This window comes from Trachurus trachurus (genome assembly GCF_905171665.1).
Source record: "Trachurus trachurus genome assembly, chromosome: 7".
Classification (NCBI taxonomy): Eukaryota; Metazoa; Chordata; class Actinopteri; order Carangiformes; family Carangidae; genus Trachurus; species Trachurus trachurus.
The window spans coordinates 196,760-221,301 of record NC_139901.1 but is presented as its reverse complement, the minus strand read 5'-3'; the positions used below and the strand labels follow the sequence as shown (position 1 = coordinate 221,301).

The 24,542-nt window shown below is 41.5% G+C and overlaps 1 protein-coding gene across 2 annotated transcripts in view; it reads left to right on the top strand.

Moving 5' to 3' along the window:
* The window catches only part of l3mbtl1 (L3MBTL histone methyl-lysine binding protein 1), a 38,750-nt gene extending 14,339 nt beyond the window's left edge, over nucleotides 1-24,411 (top strand). Inside the window, exons 4-22 of one of the 2 annotated variants that reach the window (XM_083975039.1) lie at nucleotides 211-340; nucleotides 2,644-2,806; nucleotides 7,380-7,518; nucleotides 7,667-7,715; nucleotides 8,057-8,145; nucleotides 8,712-8,816; nucleotides 9,654-9,789; nucleotides 10,280-10,371; nucleotides 10,871-11,022; nucleotides 12,857-12,933; nucleotides 13,205-13,290; nucleotides 15,804-15,914; nucleotides 17,478-17,619; nucleotides 18,071-18,173; nucleotides 18,322-18,510; nucleotides 18,581-18,630; nucleotides 19,155-19,270; nucleotides 19,369-19,431; nucleotides 22,978-24,411. In XM_083975039.1, the coding sequence (XP_083831165.1) occupies nucleotides 211-340; nucleotides 2,644-2,806; nucleotides 7,380-7,518; nucleotides 7,667-7,715; nucleotides 8,057-8,145; nucleotides 8,712-8,816; nucleotides 9,654-9,789; nucleotides 10,280-10,371; nucleotides 10,871-11,022; nucleotides 12,857-12,933; nucleotides 13,205-13,290; nucleotides 15,804-15,914; nucleotides 17,478-17,619; nucleotides 18,071-18,173; nucleotides 18,322-18,510; nucleotides 18,581-18,630; nucleotides 19,155-19,270; nucleotides 19,369-19,431; nucleotides 22,978-23,112 (2,127 nt within the window). In that variant the 3' untranslated portion in view covers nucleotides 23,113-24,411. Of the gene's footprint in view, nucleotides 1-210; nucleotides 341-2,643; nucleotides 2,807-7,379; nucleotides 7,519-7,666; nucleotides 7,716-8,056; nucleotides 8,146-8,711; nucleotides 8,817-9,653; nucleotides 9,790-10,279; nucleotides 10,372-10,870; nucleotides 11,023-12,856; nucleotides 12,934-13,204; nucleotides 13,291-15,803; nucleotides 15,915-17,477; nucleotides 17,620-18,070; nucleotides 18,174-18,321; nucleotides 18,511-18,580; nucleotides 18,631-19,112; nucleotides 19,271-19,368; nucleotides 19,432-22,977 lie in introns of both variants that reach the window. The other variant, XM_083975038.1, reaches the window with a different exon arrangement.
* The last annotated feature ends 131 nt before the right edge of the window (nucleotides 24,412-24,542 follow it).

Here is a 24,542-nt window from a genome sequence, read left to right as displayed (position 1 = left end):
CCTGTTTTTACAATGTAAGGAGTAGAAAGTACATATTTTTGCGTATAAATGTAGGGAGTAAAAGTAAAAAGTCGTCAGAAAAAGAAATACTCAAGTAAAGTACAGATGCCTGAAAAATCTACTTAAGTACAGTAACGAAGTATTTGTACTTCGTTACTTGCCACCTCTGCTTAGATGTCTAATACACATCTGTGTGTGCGTGCGTTGCAGTTCTGTGTGAGTGACGTGGGAACGCTGAGCACACTAATCACTCCAGGGACCACCAGCAGCACCACTGAACCAGCTGCAGGGACTTCTGGGAGATCAGCTGATGCAGAAGGTGCTCCAGCAGGAAAAACAGGTAGACACATGGCTACATGTTGCAGTGACGTCAGCAACTATACAACATACAGTCTAGTGAAACCCTTTCACTAACTTACTCAACCAATAGTTGGTGATTTAAAATATCTTGAAGTACTTCTTAACTCATTGAGTGCCATTGACGTCTATGGACGTCAATCAAAATCCAACGCTTGAGTGCCATTGACGTTCATAGACGTCAAATGCAGTTTTCTGCGGCTGGTAAATGGGGACGCTCTCGCGCACACTCTGAGTAATTTTGGGGCTTCTGGGATGTGTAGAACAAATGAGACTGTAGATCAGAGCAAGAAGTGAAGAAGGAGGAGAAGACGAGCGCGATCGGTACGGAGATAACAAAGTCGGAAAAAGTTTCTATTTCTAGAGAAAACGACGGGCAGAGCCTGGAACAAGTGTAACGTGGAGCTGGAGGAAAGCTTAGCTACGGATGCTATTAGCATAGCTCCAGCATGAAGTGATCGGAGGAGGCAGGAAAGGTAAACTCATCTAGATGATCAGCACCAAAATGCCGAAGCTAAAGCGGAGGCGGATCGCGGAGTCAGTGACCGACGTGACGACGAACCGAGAGATCAGCGCGGTGAGTCGCTGCCGCGGCCGCGTCCAGCACAGAGGCTGAAGACGCCATGACGTCTCCCTCCCTCCTTCAGAGACGAGGGGATGCAGCAGGAGGAGAAGTAGGAGAGGAGAGGAGAGGGGAGGGGGGAGGAGAGGGAGGGGGGCGTAGGAGAGGCTGAGGGGGCAGCAACCGCTCGTACTCGTTGTATTTTAGTTGTTGTTGTTGTTGTTGTTTTTTTTGTTGTTTTTTTGTTTTTGTTTTTGGGGGGGGGGGGGGGGGGGGGATTTTCAGATGTCTTACATGTTTTTGAAGCCAAAATTAAAACGGATAAATCACACTTTTTCTTGAGAGACTCTCTTTCACAAAAATGCATTTTTCTCAGCTTTCTAGAAAAAAAGTGGTCTTTTTGGTGCAACCAGGCTCAATTCAACTTAAGATATATCAAGAATGGAACAAGGTACAAACAAATGGTTTTTTCCCTAGTTAAATAGAGAGTCTCCTCTTTCCTTTGAGCTGTTTGGTGTTTTCAGAGTCATAGTACAAAATATTCTCTGGGTCTTGACATATTACTCAAAATGCCCCAGAACGCTGGCACATGGCACTGACCATTTTATAAAAGGGCTGGCACTCAATGAGTTAATATCAGATAAACCACATCTCCTATGTCACAGTTAATGCTGTGACCAGAAATACTGCAGTGCACCAGGGGTTGATAGTAACAAAGTACACTTATTTATATTTGAAGCTTCTGTTCTATCCCTGCATACTTTTTCCCCCTTTTTAATAAAAAAATCTTACCACACTACTACGTCTTCTAAGAATAATGCCCAAATATACATTACTAGGCTACAGTACTCAAGTAATTACACTTTGTTATTGTTATTGGTGTTATTGTCCTACCCTCGTTTAGAAGAAGAAGATGATTTATTGTCATTGTATATCATAGAACGAAATTTCCATTTGAGGGCATTCCCAGATACCCATAGCAGCATTTAAAAAAAAATAATAATAATAATAAAATAATAATAATAATAATAATACTCATCCTAAAAGCCTAAGCAATAAATACTAATAATAATAATTAAAAAAAACATATATAATATAAAGTGCAGTGTGTCGGTGTGTTGCCACAGTCCACCTCAGGCTTCCAACAGGGGTTTGAATCTATCAGCAATTAAATGATGCTCCATTAAAAAAAGATGAGGTGAAAGACACCAAGATCTGATCTGAAATCTGTGTTTGTTTCTGGGAAGAAGCTGCACTTTAGCCTTGTTGTTCTGGCTTTGAGGCTGCACAACCTTCTGCCTGAGGGGAGGGGGATGAACAGTTCATGTGCCAGGTGATTTGCTGTTCAACTTGAGATATGTAATGTTTATTTAATTCAAAATAAACAGACAGTTTATATTGGTTGATGCTGTGGTTGGTCATGTGAGTAAGGGCCCTTTCTTATATCATATTCTACAAGCTTTTAACTCTATTTTGTCAACATAAAAAAAGTCATTTTAAATTTTTTTTATTTTTTTTATTTTTTATTTTTTACATTCAAATACTCCAGTAGCTACTTAAACTCAAGCAAAAAAAATTAACTGAACAGATTAGGAGGAGCTTTACTTTGACCCCAGTAATGGAGCTGTGGACTATATTCACCTCTGCACTGCAATTTTTAATTGTAAGTAAGTTTGTAAGTTTTCATCTGTAGTCTTTTAACTGACCTAGTGGTTGTGTGTCAGATGTGTCGGTTCCTGTCAGCTCTGGGAGAGGTGCAGCCGTGGAGCCTGGAAGGTTGGTTCCGGTCAAACCTGAAGTCCACATCGGACCAGGACAACATAACTATGATCCCAGACTTCAGAGGCCCTACACAGAGGAGTTGCATGGAGAGGCCATCAGTGACAGGTGTGCACACAACTCAACTGTTGATTTGATATGGAAGTGATAATGGATAACGATATGGACATGGGTGATGTGGGCAGCCACCCAGAGTGGCGTCTTGTCAGGGTGTGACATGGACTTTTGCAAAAAGAAAGAAACAAAAAAACAACACACTAACAGTAACAGGAGTTAGTTTGACCATATGGAGAATCTATCAGAAAGCTATTTCTCCCTCTATACAAATTCAAATTCAAATTCAAATTCATTTATTAGTCTCCCGTGGGAGAAATTTCTCTCGGACAAGAGCAGTGCTGCTTCACAACAAGACAAAAACAGTACAAAAGAACAGCAATATACAGTATAGTATAGTATAGTACAATACTAATGCAATTAGTAAAGCCAGTCACACCCAGAGGACAAAATTGTTGGTACCCTAATGTTAAAGAAAGAAAAACTCACAATTGTCACTGAAATAACTTGAAACTGACAAAAGTAGAGGATCAAATAAAAGGGCATTCTCCCAGAAGCTCTGTGGACAGATGAGACAAAACTAGAGCCTTTTGATCCAAAACTAACGCTTTTTGGCAAGTCACATCAGCTCATCATACACAGATGCAAAATGAAGCATACAAAGAAAACTGTCAGAGGGTGTCTTGAATCTGTGCAGGTATGAAATCTCAAGACTATCAAGGCATTCTGGAGCCATATGTGCTGCCCAGTCCACAGGCAGGGGTCCTCCAACAGGGTAGTGACACAAAACACACAGCAGCTAAAAACACAAGAATGACTCTGGGTTTTCAGTTCCAGGAAGAGAGGTAACTGAAACTCTGGGTCTGTTACTACGGTAACTGACTCTGTGAACATAACCTGCTCGCTGGCAGGTTTACCTGAAGAAAGCCTGAGTCTGACAGAGCTGTCCTTTCCTTCTCAGTCTGATCATGTTGAAGCAGAAATAATTCACATAGTTTTACAACAGGAGCAACATTTAGCTCTCGTTCCCTGAGCCGAACAGTACCGATCCTCCGACCGCACATTGACTATCAGGCTACACGTCGTCACCGCTCTCAGATCCACTTCATTTTTTTTTTTAATCCATCACGTTGCAGGTTAATCACCTTCTATCAGACAGAAAAAAGAGGAATAACTCATTTCACTTGGGTTTCTTTATTTCCCACAGATAAAAGTAACCATAAGTAGGCATAGCCTATTATATTTTTTCATAGCCTATTTTTACCAACAGCACAATTTCGTGTTTCTAATTTGCAGCTGCTTTTAAGATAAGATTAAATTACTTCTAGTTCAATCTGTAGACACTAAGTCTTCTCTCTTCTCAGCAGGATGTTAGGAGACTGATGTGTGTTAATCAGCATGTTGGTGCTAATACACGTTGAAATATCCACTGATTTAACTTTTATTTTGAATATGAATAAAACCAAAGTGAGGAGCCATCACAAGACTGTTTTTATATTTCATTTTCAGCTGACTGCATTTAAATAAAATTAAATACCAGTACCATAAAATAAAACAAAACATCAAGCAACACCCAACCTTATTAAAAGAAAGTGATGTGTAAATTTAAAATGAAAAGACGACCGCATCTAAAACTCAGTCAGTGATTCTTTCTACGGCCACAGCCGTGTTACTTTTTTTTTTCCAGAACATGTCTGCTTCCTGTTTTCTCCCCTGTTGCCATGGTGAATCACAATATCGGAGCTCCATTGATGATGGCTTCTTACTAGTCGTCAGACACAAGCTCAACATACTCAAAGTCGACTTACCGAACTCAGATCAGCTGTTCTGGAACTGAAAACTCAGTTTCACTTCACAGAGTAAGTCAACTCAGAGTTCAGGGATAGACTCAGAGTTTGTTGAACCTCCTTTCTGGAATACCCCTCAGACCAGTTTAATTATTTATTCATTTATTTTTAAATAATTCTGTTAACCACAATTCAAAAGCAGTGTCTGATTTTCGTTAAAGCAGAAGTAAGCGGAATGTTTGTGTTAATATAAGTCTTAGGGCGCTTTCACACCTGACCATTTGTTCCGAAACAGGGAGCGTTTACGTCATATATCGGTTCGTTTGGTCAGATGTGAACACAGCAATCGCGCTCGATGCGGAACAAAACAAGCGGGCCGAGATCGCTTGGGAGAGGCGGTCTCGGCTCGTTTCCATCCGAGCCCTGGAGCGGTTCGTTTGTAGTGAGAACGCAACCGACACATGTATCGGAACAAATTGACTGGTTACCTGGCAACCGGAGGAGGAGGACCACGGGCAACTGCCCCAAAAACATAATGGAGCATCAGCAGCGTGTCGTCTTGGCCTTTTCATAATGTACACAAAACAGGAAAGCCAGTGGCCAAAAGAAAAGAAAGACGCAAACTCAAGCCATGAGTCCACCAGCCTTTCCAAGCTGACCCGCGGCGATCAGCACCGGGCAGAGCTCCGCAAACAACCCCTATAACTAGTCATGCTACGCTGCCCGTTTACTAGAAGAAAAAAAGAGTCAAACTGTAGGGTGTGTTAGAGCAGTGGTTCTCAACCTTTTTGAGTCACGACCCCCAATTTCACATGCACTGCTGTCCGCGACCCCCCGCCCCAACACACAAACACACACACGCCGGTGTGAACGCATGATGAATAAAGCGCAGCGCTGTCCGCGGTGGGTTTTTTTTTTTTGCCTTTTTAGTTCTTGATCCCTGCACTGAAAAAAATAATTGGCTGCTGTAGGTTTGTCTCCATGGCCAATATTCCGACCTGGAGGTTTTCATCAGGGCAAAAGAACAAAACAAAGTGACGAGTTTAAATAGATGCGGGTGGCGAGTTGATGCGGTGTCCACACACCGGGGCTGGTTTATGTGACATGCGAGGACCTGTCGGCGCAGGAGCGAGTGGAGCGAGGATGCAAGCCAATCTCCTTCAACCATGCACGGAAAAGGGGAATGACAAGAAAAGTTTTTCTAATTTATTAAGAAACAATGCCCAGGTCAGCAATGCATGCCAAGAAACATGTCGTTCATTCGTCCCCTCCAGTCACATCGACTGGGGTCGGGAGGGACCCCAAGGTTGAGAATGGCTGTGTTAGAGGACAATTCATCTGACATAACTATGACACCTGAAACTGAAAACACAGCTTGACCAACACAACCTGACCACCCCTCTCCCTGTCTCTGTCTCTGTCTCTCTCTCTCTCTCTCTGTCTCTCTCTCTCTCACGGGCAGTGACACGCTCTGTCATTCATTCACGTGTCAGCACTGAGACAGCGGACAGCACGCTTGGTCACTAGCTAATAATAATAATAATAATAATAATAATAATAAATAATAATGTAGCCTATTAGACTACATTTGTAGCTATAGCACGTTATAGGCATACTTCAAGGTCTCGCCCCAGCCATAAACCAGTCAGCTTGGCCATTTTTTTTAATTGAACTTCAACTAAATAGGCTACTCGTCTGCCCAAATATTAATAAGAAATTGAACCTCCTCACTACTGCAAGTCAGCCCGCGGTTCATTGTTGCCATTGTTGCTGATCAGCTGATGGGGTGTTGTTAGGGCCGTTGCTATGGCGCTGTTCCACAGCGCAAAGCGCTGTACCGCTTTAGAATCATGCAATGTGAACACAAACGGCCCAGAAAAAAGAACGCAACAGTTGTATCGGTTTAGTTGCTGAATCGGAACAACTGCAGGTGTGAAAACGCCCTTAAATAGTTGTATCTTCCGACAGCAATCACTTCTATAGAGTGTTTGGTCTGTCAGTCACTCTGCTCTGCTGTAAGCCGAGGAGAAAACTTTCCTTGTGTCCTACAACCTTTATCCAATGAGGAGAGAGAACGGCATAAAGGGGCAGTCCTCTCTGTGTGTGCAGCCAAGGGATGCGCGTGAATGTGGTGACGTAGGGACGAGGGCGGGGACTGCTAACTCCATCTGCTGACAGAAAGTTAGCCAAAACCACCGGATCACTTACTTCTGCTTTAATTTTCACAAAATGTTTATCTGTTATTACTTTTGTCAGTTTCAAGTTATTTCAGTTATTTCAGTTTTTTTTTCTTTAACGGAAGGGTACCAACAATTTTGTCCATGTCTGTATTTGTGTGTGTGGGTGTATACTCATAATTGTTTTCTCTTTTTAATCAGTCATTATTTATTAACACTTATCCCATCACTAACTTTAAATCGTTAAACTCTTTAAAACTACTGATAATGTCACCCTGCATAGCTGTCCCTTTTTTTTCTTTTTGTTTTGGGTATGGAACACCAAAAACACATCCAACTAATAAGAGCAACTGTGTGTGTTGTAAAACAAAATATTAATACTGACAAGAAAAACTATTTTAATCAGAAGAACATCATTGAGCAGCAAACCTGCACAACAGTGCAACATGTCTTGACAGTGAGGGACCCCTGCAGTGGACGTGTGGGGCTGCAATCATAGGATGTCCCAAACTTTCAGTCACTGTGTATAGCATTTTAAGTCACATATGTAAAGGTACAGTGAAGATACAGCAAAGTCAATTTCACTACTGCATGTTTAAGGTGAAATTAAATATAATGGAAATAGAAAACCAGGAGTCTGGTGATGTCCTCTCTACACCTCAGGAGAAGTGGGGGAGTGGAGAAGGTGCCAGCCGGTGCGAGGGTCTCCTCCCTTAATCTGGATCACTTGAAATCAATGAGGAAGAGGAAGAGGAAAGAGTACCCGAGCCCCTCTGAAGAAGAGTCTGACATTGAGGGCACGGTGGGACAGCATTGTTATTTCCTTTTAATATCCATAGATAGATATAACCAAAAATTCTCATGTCTCAAGAGTTTGATGGTTTTAGCTTGATTAGAGCATTTCCTGTATTGTAAGTGATATGGTGACTTTTGTAACATGTTTTTTTTAGGCTGAGAAAGTGGATGACTCTAAAGCAGACAGCAGACACATCAGAGGAGGTTGGACTGCTGCATTGAATTTTGTTGAGCCATTTCATCATCCAGCCCCTGTGCACCCATAACCCTTTGATCATGTCCTTCTCTGACCTTTAATTACCCCATTTATTTTGTGTCTTTCCCACAAACAAAACATTTTTTCTTTTAATGAAAATGTTTACGTATAACTAGCATGTAAATTTACAGGAGCTGCTGCCCAGGGAGTCTATTTATTTCCCCTCCTAACTAATTTCTCTTATTTGTTTTGCCATAAAGTTCTCCTTAGTTTGAGCTTACATTCCATCAATATCTTGTGGTGAAGCACGTTGTATAAATAGATGTACTAACTGGGATTTTTGCTGTAGCTGGAGACAGTAAGACAGAACAGTGGACTTGGGCTCAGTATCTGGACGAGACCAAAGCTGGTGCTGCTCCCAACAAGCTTTTCCAAGAGGTATGTTAGAGTTTGATATCCAGACTGAAGTATCATCCTAAACTAGTGCTCCGTTATCTCAGTTTACCCATCTCCAATTTTTCCCTGTTAAAAGGGTTTTCCATGGAGTTTTTCCTCAGTGGATGTGAGGGTCTAAGGACAGAGGATGTTGTTATGATGCCATGTAAAGCCCTTTGAGACAAACTGTTGGTAAAAACAGGCTATACAAATAAAATGGCCTTGCCTTGCCATGACTTTTTACTGCTACATTTACAGCTTTGTTTTACAGGATAGGAGTGATTTTGTTGGCCTTAGATGATAAATAAATTGCAATCTTGACAAGTGAGGAAACAAGACAAGTATATCTACCTTTATCTACCTGTATTCATTAATATTTTTATCTTATCACCATAGTGCTGAGGGAGAGTGTCAGCGTGATCTCAATTTAAAGTAATTTATTTCTCTAACAATCCAAGCCAACCCAACTCTGAACTGATGTTCCCTCAAGGAGAAATAGTTTTCACCTACTCGTATATTCATTTATGTCCCATTCTGAAATATTTAGCTGTGTCATCCTGTGTGTTCAGTCCCAGAGGGTGCCAACAGTGAAGAATGGTTTTAAACAGGGGATGAAGCTGGAAGGAATCGACCCCCAGCATCCATCCATGTACTTTGTCCTTACTGTGGCTGAGGTGAGCTAGGTATCCATTAACATGGGTGATGAATCTTAAAGGGATAGTTCACCCGAAATTCAAATTTCACTCATTATCTACTCACCCTCATGTCGACTAAGGGCTGGGAGAATTTTCAGAGTCCTCCGTGCCTCCTCTGAGTTACGGGGGGGGGGGGTCCGCGCAGCAGTATTTGTCCATATAATGGTTGTGAATGGATACCACTTTTCTTCATCCAAAAAGACACACCAAAAAACATCCAAATACCTCCATACTGCTCGTCTGTAATGTCCCTCTTGTATTGAAGCCCCGACATGAGAAATTGTTCCGAAAAAAATTAAATAAGTCTATGTTTTAAGCTTGTTTGTAGTGGAAGCTCCCAGTGTCTCGGTTCACTGCTCTTCCTGTGTCAGTGCAAATCTCGCGTGATTTGCACTGACCGGCGGAACAATTTCTCATGTCGGGGCTTCAATACAAGAGGGACATTACAGACGAGCAGTATGGAGGTATTTGGATGTTTTTTGGTGTGTCTTTTTGGATGAAGAAAAGTGGTATCCATTCACAACCATTATATGGACAAATACTGCTGCGCGGACCCCCCGTAACTCAGAGAAGGCACGGAGGACTCTGAAAATTCTCCCAGCCCTTAGTCGACATGAGGGTGAGTAGATAATGAGTGAAATTTGGGTGAACTATCCCTTTAATGACCAGGAGGATTCTTTAGGAGTAAAATTAAGGCTTCACGAACAGAATGCTCCTGCTTTGCATGGGGAAGAAGAAAGATGTGAGAGAAGTTCATCTTATATGGCATTCTCCAGCCTGCTTTGTTTTTCTCTAATGTGTTCTGTTATCGTTAAGGTGTGTGGTTACCGGCTGCGGCTCCATTTTGATGGCTACTCTGACTGCCATGACTTTTGGGTGAATGCCAACTCCCCTGACATCCATCCTCCAGGCTGGTGTGAAAGCACAGGACACAAACTGCACACTCCCAAAGGTCAGGACACTAGAAGAGCCAGTTAGAACAGCTGACTTAGCACCAACAGTCCAGCAGAGCTGCATCTGTGCACAGGGCCACCACAAAATTCCAATATCTGTTTAATACTTGCTTCATGTAGAACATTTTCAGTTTATCAACACACGAAAACAGGACTTCTGATTTTCAACCGCCAAACTTCCATATTTTTACTCACATGTGCACCTCTGTAGCACCTCTGTTACACTGCCGCTGCAGGTCAGCTAAGTGAATTTGGAAGCAGCTTAAGAGCAGAATTAAGGGAGCTCTTTCCTGTTGTTCTCAGCTGTACTGGTACGTTTACCATACAGATCCTCTCATCTAACCCTGGACATGACAATAAATACATTTGCTGTCTTATATTATTCCTTTACGCGGATGGATGGCTGGATGGATGGATGGACAATATTCCTTTAAGTGTTATGCTCTTTTCCCCAAAATACACACCCTGGTAATGTTTCTGTTTCTGCAGGCTGCAAAGAGGAGGAGTTTACCTGGACCAACTACCTAAGAATGACTAAAGCACAAGTAGCTCCCAAAGAAGTCTTTGCCAGTCCTGGGAGGGTAACTGCCACTATACAGTATAATATATGGTAGATTATCAACAAGCATGAATGGATGAGGGGAAAGATGTATGGTTAGGAAAGGGTTAAGTTAAAATAATTTGCATGTTTTTATCCATCTATCAAAATCTAAATTGTGACATGAATTGAATTGTATTAATAGGCTCTACCTGCATTGCTTTGCTAAATCTGATGCCCTGTCCACCATATGTTTTATTATTGATATTTAATATGAGGACACCATAAAGATGTATGTCTGCCTGGATTGATCTTGGCCTGCACTTTCATGTTTAATCCCAGCAGACATCAAGTTTTAGTGTTCTGCTGTTGTCTTAGATAGTTGACAAATTCATAAAGAAAACATTCAAACAAGCAAAATCACACAATTTATGTTTCATAATTAGTGGTCATTGGTCATTCTAAAAGAAATGTACAAACTTTATTCTGCTTGTTTATGTCCTCCTATATACTTATTCTAATGCATTTTACCATCTGTTCAGAACAATATGAAGTGCGGTTTTGAAATAGGAATGAAGCTGGAGGCTGTCGACCGTATGAACCCTTCCCTCATCTGTGTAGCAACTGTCACCGACATGGTGGATGACCGCTTCCTGGTTCATTTTGACAACTGGGATGACACATATGACTACTGGTGAGCCTCAGAATCTTTCTGGATGCATGGGCTTTTGGAAACGATTGAATGAATATGATGCACAGCAGCAGCCCAAAGAAACTGAGCCGTGCAATGTGCTTAGAAGTTGCTAAATGTAGTTTTGGAATACTGACAACAAAGTCGTTGATCTCATCGTTCCTGGCATCAAGGGAGGTGTAAGCAGTGTTAAAGGGATAGTTTACCCAAAATTCAAATTTCACTCATTATCTACTCACTCTCATGTCGACTAATGGCGCTTTTCCACTACACTTTCACAGCACGGCACGGCACGGCTCGGTAAAGGTGCTTTTCCACTACAGCTGAGTTCTTCTAGTACCTCCTTTTTCGATCCACTCGTCAGCTCCAAACTCACTCGTCTGCACCTCGTTAACAGACCACAGTGGTTTTACAAACAGCAACATTTAACTCAGGTGAAGGAGTAACAACAGTCTCGGTACAGATCAGCTGGCGCGGTTGCCGCTCTGTTTTTGAAATTTCCGGGTTTGATTCTCATGTCGGACGTAACGCTCGCGCCGACGCTCTGCCCAATCAGCGGAAGGCAGTCGGCTGACGTCACGTTATAGTATCGCTTCGGCTCGCTTGGAACCAGGGCCGAGGAGGTACTAAAAATGGTACCTGGTTCCAAGTTACTAGGGCTAGTGGAAAAGCGCCATAGGGCTGGGAGAAGTTTCAGAGTCCTCCGTGCCTTCTCTGAGTTACAGCGGGGCTCCGTGCAGCACTGCATGTCCATATGACGGTAGCGAATAGAGCTCACTTTTCTTCGTCCAAAAAGACACACCAAAAAACATCCAAATACCTCCATAGTGCTCGTCTGTAATGTCATGTATTGAAGCCCCAACATGAGACATTTTTCTGAAAAAAATTCAATTAGACTATATTTTAAGTAGGGCTGACCCGATTATCATATTTTGATAATCGAAGCTTCGCGGACATAAAATCGATTTTAATCTAAGCTTCGGCAGCCGGGGGGGTGCGCGATCGTAACGTCTGACGGGGGGGGGGGGGGGGGGGGGGGGGGGGGGGCGTAGTGGAAATAATGAAAGTAATGGCAAACGAACACTGCATGTCTCCGAAATCAGGCAGGTTTCCAGGATGCCAAGTCGCCTACTCATTGTAATGTAACAATTGCCGATGAGAACCGGTGTCAAAACGAAGCTTCGAAACTTCAATTTTTTTGGGTCAGCCCTAATTTTAAGCTTGTTTGTAGCGGAAGCTCCCAGTGTTGCTCTTCCTGGTCCGTCCAAATCTCGCGCGATTTGCACTGACGCCGGCGCAGACCGCAAAATTTGAATTTTGGGTGAACTATCCCTTTAAGACAAAGAAAACCGGCTGATACATTATCTCCACATTAAGTTGCTGTGGCTAAAGCAGATTGCATACCTGGACATCTAGCAGACACAGAAAACATTAACACTCATTTTGAAGTTATGTTTCTATTCACCTGATGAAATAAAGCTCAATATTACATTTCCTTTTTAGTCCTGATATGCACTCAACTAACTCATTATAAAAATATTAATCTCTTTTCACTCTGAAATGCCCCCCCCCCCCCCCATTGGATATGTCCATAAAACTGTTCCCATGTTTATAATAATATAACAACAATTTCTGCCTAAACTCCTATCAGTGTACTTTAAATGCATTTCTCATAACAGCAAATCACCTGTGCAAAAGCCTCTAAAGCAATGAAAGCCTTGTTCGAATGCATCCGAGTCTGCAAATTGAGTCATTTTACAATCATAAACATACACACAAACTGTCAGAATGCAGCACTGTTTATGTATTAAGTATTGTGGGTTGTCATAATACGCAGGTGTGATGCCAGTAGTCCATACATTCATCCTATTGGTTGGTGCCAGGAGAGGACCCTGCCCCTAACACCACCCCAAGGTGACCGATGTGTTCCCTGTCAATCATGAATTTAATCATGTTCATAGTCATACATTGGGTCATGCATTTCAAAAGCTCTGCCCAGTTCTCTTTATGTTCCTTTCGTGTCTATTCACAGTAAATACTTGATGTAGAAATGTGAGTTTGGCAAATAAATCCTTGAAATATATCCTAAAATAATATTTGAATGGGTTTATAGTAGATACTTTCACATGATTGTGTGGGGGTCTGTATTGTTTGTGTGATGTGAAATCATTTTTTGGCACACCAGATTACCCAGACCCAGGCAGGTTCTCCTGGTCTCACTACCTGGAGGAGACGGGTTCTACGGCGGTGCCTGCTGACGCCTTTAAAGTGGTGAGAACAACAACATTTAGTTTTTTATATCATTGACAGCATTAATACAGTTGAAGTGGTGCATGGTATGTGGTATGGGCTTTCAGTAAATTGGGTTGGGAATGTGAGTAAATGAAAAAAGATATTTAAAAAATATACTAAAACAGAGGATATGCATTAAATAAAATTGAATTGAATACCTTTATTGTCATTTATACCAAGGTATAAATGACATTCAAAAGCAAACCTCCATGTGGTTTAAAATACATCAGTGAAAAAGAAAGACACATAAGCAACACCAATAAAACAATAATAAAATTCAATACTGCACATTCCTCTAAAGTGTGGCAGTACATTTTAAAGTGCAGTCAGTCAGTCAGTGTGGAGGCATGTGGCCGTCTATGTTTGTGAGTTCAGTTGCCTGATGGCGCTGGGGTAGAAGCTGTAGCGCCTCCCAGAGGGCCTGGGTGGGAACTGTCCTGGGTTTTGTTGACAAATACTGCCCCATACCACCCCCCCCCGTAACTCAGAGAAGGAACGGAGGACTCTGAAAATTCTCACAGCTCTTAGTTGACATGAGGGTGAGTAGATAATGAGTGGAATTTGAATTTTGGGTGAACTATCCCTTTAAAGTCACTGACCCTCTCCACTACATGTCCTCTGATGTGGACAGGGGCAGGGTCTGTTCTTCTCCTGCAGTCAGGAGTCAATCAGCATTTCCTTGGTTGTGGAGGAGTTGAGGGCAGGTTGTTAGTGGATGTGGTCTCTATGAGCAGACAGAGCCCCACTACTGTAGTGTCAAAGATGTTGTTGTTGTGTGATGGTGTACAGTCGTAAGTGTACAGTGTATACAGCAGAGGTGGCAAAAGTACTCATATTCTGTACTTAAGTAGAAGTACAGATACATGTGTAAAAAAAATACTCTGGTAAAAGTAGAAGTACTGATTCAACTCCTTTACTCAAGTAAAAGTAAGAAAGTACAGGCTCTGAAATGTACTTTCAAAGTAAAATGAAACGTTAATGAAACCTACATCATTTGATAATTTTGTTCAACAAAAAAAGTTCAGACAGAATTATAATCCAGATTGAACTGACCAGAGGCAGTGGTTCCCAACGTTTGGGATCACAGACTCACAAAATAATAATAATAATAATTTTTAAACAGCGTTTCATCACCTCTCATCTCTGCCAGTCAGTCCACCTGCCGTCTCTCTCGCGTGCGGTCGCATTGCGCTTTGCCGCTCGTAAACAGTAAATGCTCTATATCGCGCTGATTGTACAGCCCCCCCTCCCTCCTCCCTCCCTCTTCTTCTCCCTCCTCCCTCTAGTTCGTCACGTCTTTTTTTGCTTTTACGTCGTGTCAAAAAAAAAACAAGTAACGAGCCTGTTTTTAGAATGTAAGGAGTAGAAAGTACATCTTTTTGCGTATATATATAAAAGTAAAAAGTCGTCAGAAAAATAAATACTCAAGTAAAGTACAGATACCCGAAAAATCTACTTAAGTACAGTAACGACGTATTTGTACTTCGTTACTTGCCACCTCTGGTATACAGTAGCGGACTCAGGACGCAGCCCTTGGGGGGGGGGGGGGGGGGGGCATGCTGAGTGTGAGGACTGATGAGTACTGAGGGCCCATCTGCACTGACTGAGGGCGGTCTGTCAGAAAGTCTCTGCTCCAGCTGCAGATGTTGTGGTTGATGTCCCAGGCTGCAGATGTTGTGGTTGACAGGTCCAGTCCATCACAGGGCTTCATATAGCAACCAACAACACAAACTCACATTCACCCCTATGAGCAATTTCGAGTCACCAGTCAATCTCTATGACAACCTGGAGAGGGCTGTGATGCATATGAACTTCTTTCAAAGCAACTTTCAAGTTGTATTAAAAAAAAACTTTTAGATGCTGACCAAAAACGACAACATCCCTGGCTTGTGTGTTGCAGAACTCTCTTTATTTCCTGTCATCTCTCCAGCATAGTTTCTCTAATGAAATACAGAAAATGTCCAGCACAAAAAACAAAACAGCATTAAAATTGATTATGAATTTAGCTGGTTAAGCCAACACACATTAAAGGTGTACAGAAATGGCCGTTTGTCCTGTTTGTCGCGCCGAGTTGTCACGAGCTGCAACACGAGTTTACCCGAGTAAGGAAAACGAATTTGATTGGTCGTTATCGAGCGGGCGGGATATTCAAAGCTTGGGGCGAGCCCGAGCTCCGTGTGTGTGTGTGTGTCTCAGACGTTTGAATGACGGATTACGGATCCAATAGCAGTGGCTGGTGAATCGTGTACAGGCTGACGTATAATCCGTGCGCCTGCATTATCCAATGCGAAAAAAAAAATACACACTTTCATCCCGGATTTACTCAAAAATAGAATTTTGCACAAAGTTTGACCTACATCGTCTGAAAGATGAGTTATTACATTAATTTTATGATCCAGAGTGGGCTCAAATTCAATTTTCTTTTCTGTACACCTTTAAAGTATGATTGAGCTTGTTTTCCCTGCTCCCCTGCTCCTCTGCTCTGCTGCCAGCGGGCGGCTCACAGCTTCCAGCCTCAGATGAAACTAGAGGCTGTGGACAAGAGAAGTCCTGGTCTGATCAGAGTGGCCACAGTGGAAGAGGTTGAGACTCACCGCATTAAGGTAATACTGGCTGAATGTGTATTCAGGTAAATCCACATACTGATGTGTTGGAATGAATTTTATGATCTTGTATGTGTGTGATATTGTAAAAAAAAAAAAAAAAAAAAAAGAAGTTTCTCCAGCTCCGCCAGGTGCACCACAGCTTTACTTGAGTATACTTGCCTGTTGGTGCCTTGGTGCTAATGGTTTTGATGTCATCATACTGCTGATAACTGCTTAAACAAAGTCTTCCAGTCTTTTGGGAGGACAGACTATGTTTATTGTCATCAATCTTTCTATGGATGCTCCTCAAGAGGCCACATCTTCAACACAACTTGTACTAGCATGGTCATTTGAGCAGTGTTGGGCAAGTTACTATTCAGTTACAGTTACTTCTTTCAAGAAGTAATTGAATTACTTTACAAAATACAGTTTCATAAATGTTATGATTTAATGGGAAAGTAACTATTGGTTTAGTTTTTTTCTTCAATTCTCTGATTAATGTACACATGGTCTAGACCAGGGGTTCTCAACTGGTCTCACTCTGGGCTCCACATTGTCCCATGGTCATTAAGTCGCAACCCACTTTTATAGAATTCAAACCAATAATTAGTTTTTAAAGCCTTTAAAAACTCATTTTGCTCTTTATTGGCACATGAATGAAACTGAGGAGTTACCATGACAACTGCATGTACGGAAGTGAATAAAAAAATATCAAACTGCACAAAATGGAGACCAACAAAACGATATATTTGACTACTAATGCATCTCTGCATTCAGAGCATGTTCACTAAAGTGAATAAATATCAAATTGCACAAAATAAAGACCCACAAAACAAAACAAGATTCACTGCAGGCCACATTAATAAGAAACTGATATCTTTGCATTCAGAGCAAATGGAGCAAATAATAAGAAAGTGAGGAGGACCATTACAACTGCATGTGTTCACGTGTCTCGTGCCTTTCAAAATAAGTTATTTTTCAAAATAAGACATGTCCAACATCAGATGTGCATTAAATATTATTTACTTTTTTGACCAGCTGTCTGCGACCCATCCAGGATGGGCCCGTGACCCACCAGTTGAGAACCACTGGCCTAGACTTCCTTAAGTCTGTGACCAGTTGTTTGGTTTTAGATGTGTTGAGGGGTTACCATGGCACCAGTTAACAAAGCTCCTCACCAGTGTGGCTCTCCTTTTGCTTGATCCTATTTTTTTTCATAGCCATTTCTACAGACTTGGTATCCTATTCTACTTTTTTTTTCTACAGGTTTTACAATAAGTTGGTGCCTCAGTAGGTTGTTTGAGAGTCTTTAGGTTCTCTGTAATAATACTAATAATAATACACTGTGTGTAATACTGTGGTGATGTTAAAAAAATAAAAATAAATGCACTTCTGAAGACTGAGGTATTTTAAAGGCAAGCACTCCAGTATTGGCTATGGTCTATTATGGATCAATTGAACATAACCATAGTCAACCTATTCTGATTTGTGAATGTAAGTTATTCTAACACATTTCAACAAACCAGTCATGTAGCTATTATGCATGTGTTTCAGCTGTGTCCAATTCTGTTGCTTCTTCAGGTCCATTACGATGGCTGGAGTCATGTGTATGATGAGTGGATGGACTCAGATTATCCAGACATCCATCCAGCAGGCTGGTGTGAAGCGACCAGTCACCCACTCAAAGTCCCCCCCCAAGACACCAAAACACAGCAGCCACATGGTAGCAACTTCTAAACCTCTGGCTGTTCATACCTCAATTCTTAAATGAAATGACTTTGAAAAATGTATAATTTTAGAAAGCTAGATTCGGTTAGTACAGAAATGTATTAGAACATGATCCCATAAATATATTGTCTCCAGAATCTGCTCTATTGCTTTTGACCTTTTTTATAATTCATACATTGTAATTTGTAGAACTTCCTATACATACCCCCACCTACATAATGTATGTATGTATGTATGTGTGAATTTAATTATTATAAGTCAATCCGTATTCTTTTCTATTTGTTTTAGCCGTTTTCTGGCATATAAGGCATTTTCTGTATCTTGTTGGTATGTTGAGTTGTTTTATTTTGCTGTATCTACACTTCTCAACATGTCAAAAGAGAAATTTCATATTGCGTGTGTTTGTGTGCGTGTGCGCGTGTCTTTGTCTGTATCTATGTAAACAGGAGTGAGGGAGCCTCTTACTACAGGCGAGTCCTCTTACCCCCCCTCTGTCCCCTGTAAACCCATCAACCACCCCAGAACCAACAAATACAGCTTCCACAACAGGTCAGCACTCAACTCAATTCCAATTTGAAGTTGTATAATCAATGATTTACTCTGATATCAGTTTTGGGTCGCAAAAGATTATTGTAGATCTTATAATGCACTTAAGGCCAATTTCCCCTTTGACTGTGGACATTTTTCTTGGAAACAGGAAATGTCCAACACCTGGTTGTGATGGATCAGGCCATGTGACTGGTCGTTTCACTGCCCATCACTGCATATCTGGTTGCCCACTGGCTGAGCGGAACCAGGGCAGGCTGAAGGCTGACTTGTCTGACTCTGAGTGTAAGAGGAACCTGTTCTTTGGCCAGAGATCGAAGAAGACCCATTACCGTGGCAGGTGAGGGTGTGTGTGTGTCCTTCTAAGTGTGCAGGAATTGTTTCACGCTAATTGTTTCTCCTCATTTCAGGATTGGTCGTCCTCCAAAATACAGGAAGAATCAGCAAAGAGACTACCAGAGTGAGTCTTCTCAGTGCATTCTGCATATCCTGAAGTTTTAGAAGTGTTATTCCCCCACACTGCAGAGGTTGTCTGTCTTTCTCATCCTTGTGGACATGATATTTTGTAACACCTTGAAGAAACTTCTTCCAACTTGGCACAAACTTTCCGTTGAACTCAAGGTCAAAAGGTCAAAAGGTCAAAGTGACAGTGACCTGACAAAAGACCTCATAGTCACAAGTCAAGCTTCATGCAGCAAAGATGTAACTTGAAACCAGTTTGGGTGTCAGGTGTAGACAACCATGAAAAAGTGATTGTAGTTTTGGTATAAACAGTCAAAGTGGACATTTCAGCAGACTTGTCATAGAAAAAACACATGTGGAACTGATGCTGCTAAACATGGATCTGTTCCAGTGAAGTCATGGATTTCATCACTTTTCTGTTATTATGTGTCAAAATGTCTGTGGTGAAAAACATGTTTTTCTGTGTGTGTTTCCCCTGAGACATGTCCTCAGAGGGTGTGTATCCATCCCTGTTCATGTCAGCTCTGAGTAGTCAGTCGGACAGGACTCTGTCTCTGTGCTGGGAGCAGCACTGTAAGCTGTTACCCGGCGTTCAGGGCATACATGTCAGCCAGGTGGCAGCATGGAGTGTTGAAGAGGTCAGCAAATATTATCACTTAGTTTCAGATTTATTCGTTTCCTTCCTCTTATGTGTCTGATCGTTTTGACAATTCAACATTTGAATTTTGCACTGCAGGTCTTCAGGTTTGTCGAGAATCTCACTGGTTGTGAAGAACAGGCTCGTCTCTTCAAAGAAGAGGTGAGACCACTCAGTGTGTGTGATTAGTTATCAGGTTCATTTGGTTAACTGCCAGGCCAAAAACACATGGCTTAATGTTTTTCCTGCTAAAATAAAGATGAGAAAAAACAATTGTAGAACTTTGCAGCCTGATAAGTCTCAGGTAATATCTACTATTGTCACCATTCTTCTTTACTATCGGCACATGTGATCAAAATACATAAATTGTCATATTAATACTAATACATGTCATGACATTATCACAGTAATCTTTCTAGTGAGCAGTGCTTGTAAGAACATAAGCACATTGACCAAATCAAGGGAACATATGACCAATCTGGATACAGACCCATTATTACCAATAAGGTGACATGACAAAATGTTTAGTGCACAGTTGCCCTACACATTGGCATGGATCAATGGGCCTCATTCACCAATATCTTCTTAAGAATCTTCTTAGATTCTTTCTTAAGTTGTTCTTAAGAAGTTCCTTAAGAAAACCCTACGTCAGATTCATCAACGCGTTCGTAAGCCTCAGAATTGTTGGCAGCTGTGTTCTTATGCCAACTCCTCGTAAGTTGAGGGCGTGTGCCAGGTGAGTCTAATTAACATAGGATTAGCATAGGTAACGGCCCCATCAATGCCCATAAAAGGGCATGAGACTGCAGGGCCGTGTGCAAACAGCACCCACAGGCGCTGAGCAGAGAGGTGAAGTGAGAAAGAAAGTTGAATGCTCAAATGAAAATCTGGGAGGGAGCACCAGACTCCAAACGTAAAAAGAACTTAAGTAGTGAAGTGGCGCTACTGCAGCAGGAATGAAACAAAGAAATAAACAAAAGGCTTATATTTAGTTTAAACTTTATATTTTTATATTTATATTTAGTAGCGTCAGCAGTGGATGCAGCTCTTCGGTTGTTATCAGAGAGACCACACTCTCACATGTGCCATCATAAATATTATCACATATGAAAAAAAAAAACAGTTGTGTGTAGTGTGAACACTTACAGTAAGTGCACTGTTGCAGCCCGCAATTAGGGGAAAAAAAATCATATCCGCAGCTGTATGCCCCCCCCCTCCCCCCAAAAAAGATATGATATGAATTTAGTGTCTATAATGTTTTTTAAGAGACTGCAATGATTTGTCAATTATTATTAATGATTATTAAAAACATCATAAAAGATAAGAAAATAATTCTTATTCAAATCATATAATGTCATACAACTGCAGAACAAAAGAAAACGCTATAATCGGTTATTTTTGCAGAAGTCTCAGCACCTAAAAGTGCTTAAGTATACTCCTGACTGTTCTTAGATTTTGATCTTAGTTAAGAACAAATTCTGGATAAGAAAACATTCATGAATGCCACAATCTTCGTAAAAACTTCGTAAGTAGGACTTAAGAACAAATTTGTTCTTAAGAACGGTTCGTGAATGAGGCCCAATGTTAGCATTCATTGGGAATTGTGTTTGTGTCCACCTAGTGAAAGTCTTTTAGTCTTTTGTCTCTGTTTTGATCTCAGAAATGTCTGAGGGAGATATCGGTCTCTTCAGTTGCTAAATGCCGTATTCTTCTTCTAGTTGCAAACCGCCCCTCTGTCATTTGTTGTGGAGTGTTAGTGTACACTGGGAGTAGCTGTCTGCCTGTAGACGTTTAAGAAACACCCCTGAATTTCAACAGATGAATTTCCTTTGGGATTAATAAAGTATCTACCTGTCTGTCTGTCTGTCTGTCTGTCTGTCTGTCTCTCTGTCTCTCTGTCTCTCTGTCTGTAATGATATGGTAAAAGTGGGGTGCACTGGTCTTAGGTCAAGAAATGTCATTGTACTTCATCCACCTGCCATGTTAGTGGAAACTGTGTGTTTGTTGCTCTTGGACAGCCTTTGCCCCAAGCAAGTTGACACAGATGATCTTCTTCAAGAATCACAACAACACATGGCTTTTTGAAAGTGTTCAACCATAACCAAAGTAGCCACAAAAGTTCCAATTAAGTCATATCTTTAATATGTACATCATATCATTGATCAGTGGACATTAAACTTGCTGTGAATGCTTACAAATATGTCCTTGGTATAATGACATAATGTTTCCATGTGAACTCTTGTCATGTGATCAGTATAACATTGTATGGATAGCAGCAGGTAAAGCAGGGGATCCCTGACATCCCTCTCCCCAGCAATGCTATCCTTTTCCCTGTTTCCCAACAATTACTGTTTGCAGATGAAAGGCTGAATTGTATACTACACTGTAGAGTGCATCATTCATTCTGAACATATTCCAAATTATTCTAAATACAGGTAATAATATCTCACTGGAGACAATCTAAAATGTCAGTAAATGACATGACATTTCTGATATCACAGTGACCGAAGTTTAGAAAGAATGAGGAACATGGTTTGGAATCAGACCCCCCTTTCCTCCATGTGTCCGGCTCCACCTTCTGCTTCAGTCAGCAGCTGTCTGCACACTAAGCTGAACAGACAGCTGCTGAGGTAGCAGTGTGACTGTGGACAGACAGGTTCATGGTTCTGCAGGTACAACAGGTGGGAATGAAGTTTGGGCTTTTTACTTGTCAGGGTTAAATTGCACTAACTTTGTCTCCTTTGGACATGAAGGAGCAGTGACTCTACTCTGAGCTCCCTTCAGGCGTCTAAGCTGCTCCCTCTATCTCTAAGGCTGTGCGTGTGCGTGCGCAGCAACAAGTGCAAGGAGGTCAAATGAGGACCATTTCCACCTCATTTTACCTACTTGCATCTACAATGTCGTTCTTTCAGTCACTATAAAGTTCATAACCATGAGTCAGGGTGGAGTGAATCTGGTAATCTGCATTACTGTTACTCTGATTTCTCAGTCAATCCCCCTCCATCTTAGCCACACTCGTGAGCAAGACCCTGGGATAGCTGAACTCTTCACTCAGGGCTCCGTTGCTTTCCAGCCAAGAACCATGGCCTCAGTCTTGGAGGTGTTGATTCACATCCCACTGTAGTCCGTCCCAGTGAGTGCTGGAGGGCACATTCTGATGAAGCCATCAGAGCCATCTGCAAATAAAAAAATGCAATCCCCAGGCTTCCAAAACAGACAAACTCACTTCAGCTGCCTGCCCTGTCCATGTATACCACATACAGGATTGGGGACAAGGGGCGACCTTAGTGGAGTCCAAGATACCTTGAAAACATGTCCCACATCCCACAGTACCCTCCGTAGACATGGAGGGGGGACATGGTCAAAAGCCTTCTCCAGATGTATACATGTAGAACACCCATGGCCCTTCAGTACTCCTGCAATGGTGAAAAAGCTGGTTCACATTCAAGACAGGATCTCCAGTGCTCCCCTGAATCTGAGGTTCAACAATTAATCAGATCATTGCTATCTAAATAATACAGTATATAGCAATTACACAAGACTTAAGTTTAATCCAGAAACTATGGCCTTAGATACACCTGTGATCTCTACGAAAACAGACCATGATCAGCTTTAACAGATGAACTTAGTCTTTTAGGGCTAATATGTTGTTTTATAAAGTATTTCTGCTATTTTGGCATATCATAACTGTTGTATCTATCTCCTCAGATGATTGATGGGGAGGCCTTTCTGCTTCTCACCCAGACCGACATTGTGAAAATCATGAGCATCAAGCTTGGTCCCGCCCTCAAGATCTCCAATGCCATTCTCATGTTCAAGAGCACAGATGAGGGACTCAAGTGATCCTGCCCTCATTCACAGGGGCTGTTGAGCCACTAATCATCATGTGCCAAATGTATTCTCCTGCAGGGAAAGACCCTGACTCCCTTTTCATGTATTTGGTGTCCCGTACCCATCAGAGAGTAGGAGGGGGTTGGGGGGTGGAGGCTATTGATGTCCAGTCATGGTAAAGGGGGTTAATGGGAGAGTCTGGAGACAGGAAAATGAGGACATGCAGGTATTTTTTCAGAGTAATGGAGGAGGGAGGATAGAAGCAGGCTGGGGCAGGTGAGGGGGGACATCCCAAGTTTTCCACCTCATAATCACTTATTTTAAATAGAAAACTATTGACCTGCTTTGTCATTCTGTAGATGTGGTGTCCTGCTATTACTCAGACCCATTCTGGAGACACTCAAAAACGTAACACTATTAGTCAGTTTACCTTCTGAACAAGTAGAGGTCCTGTTAGTGCAAGCTGCAACACACGTTAGCTGGAGTCAGACCACCTTTGGACTCATTAGAACTAACTTTACAAATTACTACAGATTTGAACAAAAACACCATTTAAAAAACAAAACAGAGAGATTGACTAAAAGGAACTGAGAAATAATGAAAGACATTTTGATGAATAAAAAAAGACAATTCTAATTCTGATGTTCAGAAACAAGCTACTTTGTTCAAGATGTTGAGGATTTTGACACATGAGAGAAAGAAATGACCCTTGGCTGGGTTGGTTAATCATTCTTAAGTCTCTTGTGTTCACTGTTTTGAAATTCCCCACATTGTTCATCCTAGCTATACTGTAACTGTGAAAACAGCTAGAGCTGTGATTTAAAATGTTACCCAGGAGAAGTGAAGCAACACAGTGTTTTTACCTTTTATCTCTTTTTGCAAAACACCTGCATTGACAATTTAGCACAACTGTGAAACCTAAATGGATTTCACACAAAGATATTCCCACATTGGGTCATTAGAAAATGTTAACATAAATTTGATTTGAAGGGAATGGCGTTCTTTACATGTACGCAAAACTCTATTCACAATGTGTTTGAAATGTTTACATTGTGTGTTATACTAGATAATGGGATTATATGTGAATTTGATATTGTGAGATCAAAGTTATTTTAGTGGAAAGTTTTAAGGGCTCCTGGAATCTTGAATTTGACTTCTCTGCGTCTCTCTGGTGGGATTTGTGTATGCGCGTTGTGTGTGTGTGTGTGTGTGCGTGTGTGTGTGTGTGCGTGCGTGCGCCAAGATAATCTTGGGCCACAAATGTCATTCAATCCACATGAATTAATAAATGTCTAAAACTGTCCTGTCTAATTCATGTCTCTGTTTCTTGTCTGATAAAAGGGATCACACACACTACATTTCCTGTTCTTGCCGGTGTCTTCTGTTGACTATAAACTTACTTTGCATATATCACGTCCCCCTATTGACCATATTGTCGTCAA